This window comes from Saccoglossus kowalevskii, chromosome 5, assembly GCF_978046115.1.
Source record: "Saccoglossus kowalevskii chromosome 5, keSacKowa6.1, whole genome shotgun sequence".
Classification (NCBI taxonomy): Eukaryota; Metazoa; Hemichordata; class Enteropneusta; family Harrimaniidae; genus Saccoglossus; species Saccoglossus kowalevskii.
In genome coordinates this window covers 39,121,515-39,130,684 of record NC_140645.1, presented here as the reverse complement: position 1 = coordinate 39,130,684, position 9,170 = coordinate 39,121,515, and the positions used below count along the sequence as shown (strand labels likewise).

The following is a 9,170-nucleotide window of genomic DNA, read 5'->3' as shown; positions in this document are numbered from 1 at the left end:
CAAGCTGTGATAGGTCAGTCCATATAACAAGCTGTGATAGACCAGTCCATATAACAAGCTGTGATAGGTCAGTCCATATAACAAGCTGTGATAGGCCAGTCCATATAACAAGCTGTGATAGGTCAGTCCATATAACAAGCTGTGATAGGTCAGTCCATATAACAAGCTGTGATAGGTCTGTCCATATAATAAGCTGTGATAGGTCAGTCCATATAACAAGCTGTGATAGGTCAGTCCATATAACAAGCTGTGATATATCTGTCCATATAATAAGCTGTGATAGGTCAGTCCATATAACAAGCTGTATAGTAAGTCTAAAGTCTTAGTAACACAAACTGACAATAAATCATTAAACTGATTCTGTACTTGTATATGGTCATTAATCAATACATGCTGACAAATATATGTATAATGATTATAAAAAAGTTTCAAACAAAATAATCAATACTTTGGAATGTTATCGGTTACCCACAAATGAAAGAACACTGTGAAATATCATTTGTGTTGACATTATTATCGTTTGATCTTTGACCTCAAATAGACTGACTTATGTCGGTAAGTTGATTGGTTTCACTCTTCGTCATCATTTTGTACATGGACCGTCACTCCAAGGTCATGTTTATCAGTCATCATTACAGACGTGGATCCTTTATGTTGCTCAAATACAAAGATCTGAAATCACAAAAAAAGACATCATGATAAAGATTTCTAATAACCTGGGCAGAGAACCCTAAACATTAGGATTTTTGGGCAGGGAAATAACAGACTTCCATGAAATCTAGTCCTTCAAGAAATTTATTATTTAATATTATGTAACTGCAAAAATTGTAATATTCACTGTAACCTTGTTATAATGAACACCTTTATTATGAATTTCCTGATATAATGAACACATCTCCTACTTATAACAAACATAATGTTTATGTGTTTCATTCGAGCAAATACTTATAAAGTACATAACAACAAACTAAAACAAGCAGCCTCTCGGCGGAGATAGCTCCGCTGTTAGCAATGACATGGCAATTAAAGAATAGAAGATATCATTAGAAAATGAACAAATCTGAGAGAGGTCCACATGTAGTACCTATATGTATAATATATCAAAGCAATTGGACTTGCGGTTTTCAACAAGAAGTCGAAAATATCACTTTTTACCAATAATTACAAAAATATTCACCAAAATTAGAGAATTGAAGATATCATTATGAAATGAACAAATCTGAGAGAGGTCCACATGTAGTACCTATATATGTAATATCAAAGCAATTGAACTTGCGGTTTTCAACAAGAAGTAGAAAATATCACTTTTTACCAAAAATGACAAAAATATTCACCAAAATTAGAAAATTGAAGATATCATCATGAAATTAACAAATCTGAGAGAGGTCTACCCAAGGTACATATACACCAAGTATCAAAGCATTCAGGCTTGTAGTTTTCAAGAAGAAGTCAAAAAAGTAAAACATTGACACGGACGACGACGAAGACAACGAACAATCACTCATATGATATGCTCCGCTCGACAAAGTCGACAGCGGAGCTAAAAAGTGGATATGTTCATACTATGCAGTATTCCTCTGTGCTCAGCTCAGTATTATTCATATTTATACAAATTTTCTCACTCTGTCATAATCGTTTCAAATATAAGATGTTCATTGGCTGGCCATGTTACATATGCAGTGAATTTCTAATAATCTCCAGTGCTTGAAAATATCTTCAATTCCACTGGTAAAACAACCTTTGTTTACAATGTTTGTGCTCATTTGTTGTTTGTCAAATAAATCAAATAACTTCATGAAGGGAAATTTGGTTATATATTGCTCGAATTAGTGAAAAAAAAAATTAAGAAGTATGAATAATTCAAAGAATTCTGTAATGGAGAGTTGATTTAGCAAATCTACACAGATGCCACCAAATTATTTAAAGTTAATGTCATACTCCTTACCTCGGCCTGTATATCATGAAAAAGGGGTCCTGGTGCATAGTAAGTTTTTTGGGGTCCAATGTCCCAGTATCTACCAAGATTGAAACTATTGACAAACAAAACACCTTTTGTCCAACCCTGAAAAATAAACAACATATTTTAAAATTATAATATCTTTATTATAGTTTACCAGTAGATGTATCTTTTTTGTTGTGTAACCCACATTTGTATCCTGACAAGTTGGCGTAGGTGGCGCCCTGAACGGGTGGGGTTCACAGCAGTCCATATTTTGAACATAATCACTGTTGTTTTAAAGTTCACAAATTTGCCAGGGAAACAATGAGTTCTATAGTTATCTTTTTTAGCAGATTTTACTTATCAGCAAAAACAACAAAATTAAAACCCAGTGAATAATTAATGCATTAACAGTGTCATAGAAAAGTTTGACAAAAACTATTGAGAGATGACAGATTATGTGTCAGCACTAGCACTTGCAATTTGCACTTACCAAAAAAAAAAAAAGTCAGGAGAGACAACAGCGACATCCAATGCTCGGAACTGTCGCCTGGCACAAAAACATTTAAAAAAAAAAATAATCATGTGACACTAGTAACCGATCAGAAAGCTTGTCTTAAAAAACCTCACCTGCATATCAATAAATGCATCCTGTTTTCCAGGTGGCGTGTAGGTGCCTTTATAAATCATAGGACCATCATATTTTGCTACATTTGAGATAATCTGCCATTTACTTGATGCCCTCACTCTGGAAGAAATTTAAAAAAAAAACAATTGCAAAGTGTACACAATAATTTACAATTAAAGCATTACGTATCAATATTTCTCAGAATATCAGTTTCAGGTTTGTTCGTGCACATATCTTTCTATTACATCGTTTGGCCTCCAGCACAAGATGTTCTACAACTACTGTCTCAGGGGAATCATTTACATCTGTATGTGACCAATGTCATTTATAACAAGGATGGTAATAACATGACTGTCCACACATGTCACTATTGTGATTTCCATTGGGAATTTCAATCTATAGTACTATGGTGCATACAGTATATGGATTTTTAAATTCCACTTACTTTGCCATACATGGATTTTTAAATTCCACTTACTTTGCCATATATGGATTTTTAAATTCCACTTACTTTGCCATATATGGATTTTTAAATTCCACTTACTTTGCCATATATGGATTTTTAAATTCCACTTACTTTGCCATATATGGATTTTTAAATTCCACTTACTTTGCCATATATGGATTTTTAAATTCCACTTACTTTGCCGTATATGGATTTTTAAATTCCACTTATTTTGCCATACATGGATTTTTAAATTCCACTTACTTTGCCATATGGATTTTTAAATTCCACTTACTTTGCCATACATGGATTTTTAAATTCCACTCACTTTGCCATATATGGATTATTAAATTCCACTTACTTTGCCATACATGGATTTTTAAATTCCACTTACTTTGCCATACATGGATTTTTAAATTCCACTTACATTGCCATACATGGATTTTTAAATTCCACTTACTTTGCCATATATGGATTCTTAAATTCCACTTACTTTGCCATACATGGATTTTTAAATTCCACTTACTTTGCCATATATGGATTTTTAAATTCCACTTACTGTAAAGGGGGTAATTATTCACTGGGTTTTAATTTAGCTTATTTCGCTGACTGGAAAAATGCGCTAAATTAAAACACAGTGAATATGTAAAATTTAGCATAGAACACATTATCTAAATGATAAAACCGTGAATTTAAAACCCACTGAATATGCCTGAAATGGTAAATCAGTGAAATTTAAACCCAGTGAATATTAGTCATTTTACAGTACTTTGCCGTATATGGATTTTTAAATTCCACTTATTTTGCCATACATGGATTTTTAAATTCCACTTACTTTGCCATACATGGATTTTTAAATTCCACTCACTTTGCCATATATGGATTTTTAAATTCCACTTACTTTGCCATACATGGATTTTTAAATTCCACTTACATTGCCATACATGGATTTTTAAATTCCACTTACTTTGCCATATATGGATTCTTAAATTCCACTTACTTTGCCATACATGGATTTTTAAATTCCACTTACTTTGCCATACATGGATTTTTAAATTCCACTTACTTTGCCGTATATGGATTTTTAAATTCCACTTACTTTGCCATATATGGATTTTTAAATTCCACTTACTTTGCCATACATGGATTTTTAAATTCCACTTACTTTGCCATACATGGATTCTTAAATTCCACTTACTTTGCGATACATGGATTTTTAAATTCCACTTACTTTGCCATATATGGATTCTTAAATTCCACTTACTTTGCCATATGGATTTTTAAATTCCACTTACTTCACCATATGGATTTTTAAATTCCACTTACTTTGCCATACATGGATTTTTAAATTCCACTTACTTTGCCATACATGAATTTTTAAATTCCACTTACTTTGCCATACATGGATTTTTAAATTCCACTTACTTTGCCATACATGGATTTTTAAATTCCACTTACTTTGCCGTATATGGATTTTAAAATTCCACTTACTTTGCCATATATGGATTCTTAAATTCCACTTACTTTGCCATATGGATTTTTAAATTCCACTTACTTCACCATATGGATTTTTAAATTCCACTTACTTTGCCATATATGGATTCTTAAATTCCACTTACTTTGCCATATGGATTTTTAAATCCCACTTACTTCGCCATATGGATTTTTAAATTCCACTTACTTTGCCATACATGGATTTTTAAATTCCACTTACTTTGCCATACATGGATTTTTAAATTCCACTTACTTTGCCATATATGGATTTTTAAATTCCACTTACTTTGCCATATATGGATTTTTAAATTCCACTTACTTTGCCATACATGGATTTTTAAATTCCACTTACATGTACTTTGCCATATATGGATTTTTAAATTCCACTTACTTTGCCATACATGGATTTTTAAATTCCACTTACTTTGCCATACATGGATTCTTAAATTCCACTTACTTTGCGATACATGGATTTTTAAATTCCACTTACTTTGCCATATATGGATTCTTAAATTCCACTTACTTTGCCATATGGATTTTTAAATTCCACTTACTTCACCATATGGATTTTTAAATTCCACTTACTTTGCCATACATGGATTTTTAAATTCCACTTACTTTGCCATACATGGATTTTTAAATTCCACTTACTTTGCCGTATATGGATTTTAAAATTCCACTTACTTTGCCATATATGGATTCTTAAATTCCACTTACTTTGCCATATATGATTCTTAAATTCCACTTTGCCATATATGGATTTTTAAATTCCACTTACTTTGCCATATATGTATTTTTAAATTCCAATGGATAGATACGCCATGGTGTTACTTTGACGCCATCAATTTTAACATCGCCGTGCAAACCTAAAACACAAAGTGACAGGGTGAAATGGGTGAACAGGCCTAACCGGTGTACAAAATTTACATTTCTAAATTTCACAAATCCATTCGTGTAATAAACTTTTGTCTGTCAATATCAACTTCTATTATTTGGCACAAAGTAAGCATGCGTAATCAATAGAAAATTATACACATTTTGTTCAAATTGTAAAACAAAATACAAATTTTTTTCTTAGGAATAATTCCAAGTTGTACATAGAGAAGTGATACATATCTTTTCAAAAATATAATGCTTAGACTAGTCAGCCAATCGTCTGAGTAGAGCCCTAGTTCTATTTAATCCGACACAGGGCTCTACTCCAAAGGTAATCCCACCTGTCTATCAATGCTAAATATTCCATTTTGGTACAGTAAGTATAACTGAATGTAGTAAAATTATAGAAAAATACAGAATGTGAAAATTGTGGCATCAACATTTTTGTGTGAAAATTTTAGTGTTGGATAGATTAAGTTGGTGTATTTTTGTATGTCAGACATTATTGTTAGAACTGTAATTACCTTTTCTCTCTGAACCAATTTCTTTGCCATAGTTAACCCTTCCTTGGTTTTCCACTAAAATATCTAAACTATTTTCCTTTGAATCCTGGAAGAAAAACACAAGATATTTTAAGAACAGGTTGAGTAGTAAATATTAAATGGTTTTATTATTATATTATTAAATCTGTCACCCTATTTTCATGAGTTACAGCCCATAACAATTTTGCAATATTAGCAAATGTGAATTCCAAATATTGAAAAATTGTGCAATATTTCCAAGATGTTTGAAAATGAAGGACATAGCACTGTTCTCACTGATGTTTTAACAGACTGTCTCGTTCAAAATGTAAGTGATGATGGCACACACATTGCATTTTGCTTCAGAAAACATATTCCATGTTTGGGGCTACGCAACAGGTGTATAATGCAAATATCTTCCTATCAAAATGACATTATTGCAATTAATGCACTATCCAATGGTGAAAAGAGTCCATTACAGATGGAACCTTTTAGGAGAAAGACACCCAGTGATAGTAATGAATGGGTGAAGGAGAAGTTGGTTGCAACTAGGTCTGTGGTATGTTAACACAGGTTGACTATTTTATTGTGTTCAACCCAAAGAAGAGCACTTGGTCTATTGATCATGGGGTTGACCCAACAACTATGCTACTAATGCTAAATCTCCATGGTAACATCCACAAATAATATCGTAGTCTGCTTATTGTGTCAACTAAAATCAAACAAAATATTATACTGACCACTTGCAAATTTTTAAGTTGTACAGGTTTGTTTTGTGTTGCTGTGATTACAGCTATCTCCTTGCCATTCACAAATATCTGAGCTCTGTCCTTGACTGGATGTTGAAATGTAAGCTCCTTGGACTTGCCATCTATAGTGGCTTTGTATAATATATAACCATAACCTTGTCCTTGATCCATATTAATCGGTAACATCTCCATTTGCACCACATCACTGGATTGAACAGGCTGAAAAATAAATTAAAGCTGTTAACAGCATTGCATTCAAACTCATGTGCACAACAGTAGTCAGTAGTGAATTTGTGTATATACAGTAATGCATCAGTAGAAATCAGATATGCATATTCTATTGTTCACACAAGAATCTTCTGACATCAATGTTATATACAAAAGATGTAGTTGATACGTTTAGTTTAAGCAATTGTGAGAAACAAATGCTGAAAATTCATAAATTTTTGTGGAAATACATGGTTTATTGAAACACTTAAAATTCCTCAGAAGGAATTAAAATTGAAATACAAACTGGAATTGTAAACCTCATGACTGGTAATTTTTTCTTCGATGAAAAGCCTTAGACAAAAATGCAAAATGTCAAGTTGATTATATAACCCACTCAAGAGAAACAAAAATCAAAGATGGCGGCCAAATTGCACGACAGATACAAATTTTGTTTCTTGTGCCTGAAGGAGGTTAGTGTGGAAATGCAAAATAGCAAATTTCAAATCTATCTAATAATTAAATTAAACATCAGTAAAATACTACTTTCTGTTTGAAAAAAATCCAAGATGGAGGCCAAACCAAGTGACCATTTACAACAAGCTTTGCAAACTTTAATGACCTTTATACTTAGATGTCCAATTTTGTGGAAAAGGTCAAAGATAGCTAAAGGATATTTTTGGTGAATTAGGTAACCTATATAGTATAAGAATGCTACTCAGAAAGAAAGAAAAATCACTTTCGGTTTAAATTCAATCCAAGATGGTGGCCAAACTATGTGACTCGTAGAAATTATTTTATTTTTCATGTATGAAGCTATGGCCTTACATATTATATACACAATATTACCGGTAAGTGGATTGAAGCACTCTTAAGAAACAAGTGCCCAAATCTTGGTCATTCTTGTGGAAACCCCCCAAGATGGCAGCCAAATGACGCGACTCATCAAAATTATCTTAAAAGCTTTGGACATGCATGCTACATAGCAAGTATCAAGTGGATCGGTTAAAGCACTCATGAGAAACAAATGCACTCTTTGCCATTTTTGGTCAAAATTCAAGATGGCAGCCAAACAATGTGACAATTCCTAAGATCTGAAGATTTTAGATCAATATGTTTGATGGTTCTGAGGACGAAGATTTTCAAGCATTTTTTGTCATATTTCAGGGAATTAATATGGTTGAAAAAGTCATGTGACAACTAAAACTGTTATTGCTGATATCTATTACGCTATATGCTATAAAACATCTGATCACCTAGTCCCTCGAATAAGTGATCAAATCAAAACAATAACCATATCCTTGAAGGCTTGTAGGAGACTTGTGGCCAAAAGTGTTGCCTAGGGACATTCTGTTGTTGTTCTGCATGTAATCTGTTCAGCTAGATAACCATTGATGTTAGTGATCGTTTTAAAGATGAAAATTCATTTTTATCATCAGAGAGACATGTAATTAAGGAGCCTGAACATTTACACTCAAATGTCAGGCAAGCAATTTCCCCAACTCTGACACAAACACCCATATTTGGCCTGTAATCTATATTATTATACATCTGTCACCATAATGTTATAAGTTACAGCGTGCCGTAATTTTGTGGTATTTTATGGGGTATTTTCATCCTACCATATTAGAAAATGCAAACAAACATGGCTGCCACCAGGGTTTGACTAGACTCCACACAAAGAAGTTCGCTGAATCTGTTCTAAACTTTTTGGATTTTGGCATTCCCATGATATATCATTGAGAGGAAAAGATGTATAATAATAATATTATTACAAGTATACTCAGACGGTACGTCGTCGCATCAACCTCTGTTGCGCGTTGGTCGATACGTCCGCTGTAATGTCTTTGTACATACTTTTTGGTATCCTCATAATAACCTCACAGTATCACATGCACTTCAGCTTAAAGTTTAAAGTTAGTTACAAAACAATCACAAAATTCTTCTGAACTGAACTCCTAGCTTCCCAGGTACGTACCAACCACTAGTATGCCTCGTATCTCCATGCTGCTCCTTTTTTCCAAAAACTAAGAACACAAGTCTAAGACATTTTTTCACTCTGAAAGTTACAAACCTGTTTACTTGTTTTTGATCTTAGTAATAACTATTCTGTACACGATATTTACAACTATTTGAACCCATTGTTCCATAATTATCGAACCCGCTTAGCTTGAATTATTAGACTCCAAAACTGAATCTTACACTCAACCAACACAGTCTTAAATACTCTGCAACAAAACATTGGAACTCTTTGCCTAATGCATTTAAAACCATCACTAAGAGACACGTATTTAAAGCAAAGTTAAAAAAT

General features: G+C 32.8%; 1 protein-coding gene across 3 annotated transcripts in view; it reads right to left on the bottom strand.

Moving 5' to 3' along the window:
* Window positions 1–275: 275 nt before the first annotated feature.
* LOC100372886 (beta-galactosidase-1-like protein 3) overlaps window positions 276–9,170 on the bottom strand; it is a 32,297-nt gene continuing 23,402 nt past the window's right edge. The window contains exons 12-17 of one of the 3 annotated variants that reach the window (XM_085499402.1): window positions 6,644–6,871; window positions 5,907–5,991; window positions 5,285–5,372; window positions 2,570–2,687; window positions 1,946–2,062; window positions 276–672 (exon numbers count right to left, since the gene is read on the bottom strand). In XM_085499402.1, the coding sequence (XP_085355528.1) occupies window positions 571–672; window positions 1,946–2,062; window positions 2,570–2,687; window positions 5,285–5,372; window positions 5,907–5,991; window positions 6,644–6,871 (738 nt within the window). In that variant the 3' untranslated portion in view covers window positions 276–570. The remainder of the gene's footprint in view (window positions 673–1,945; window positions 2,063–2,569; window positions 2,688–5,284; window positions 5,373–5,906; window positions 5,992–6,643; window positions 6,872–9,170) is intronic. The other 2 variants (XM_085499404.1, XM_085499403.1) reach the window with 2 other exon arrangements.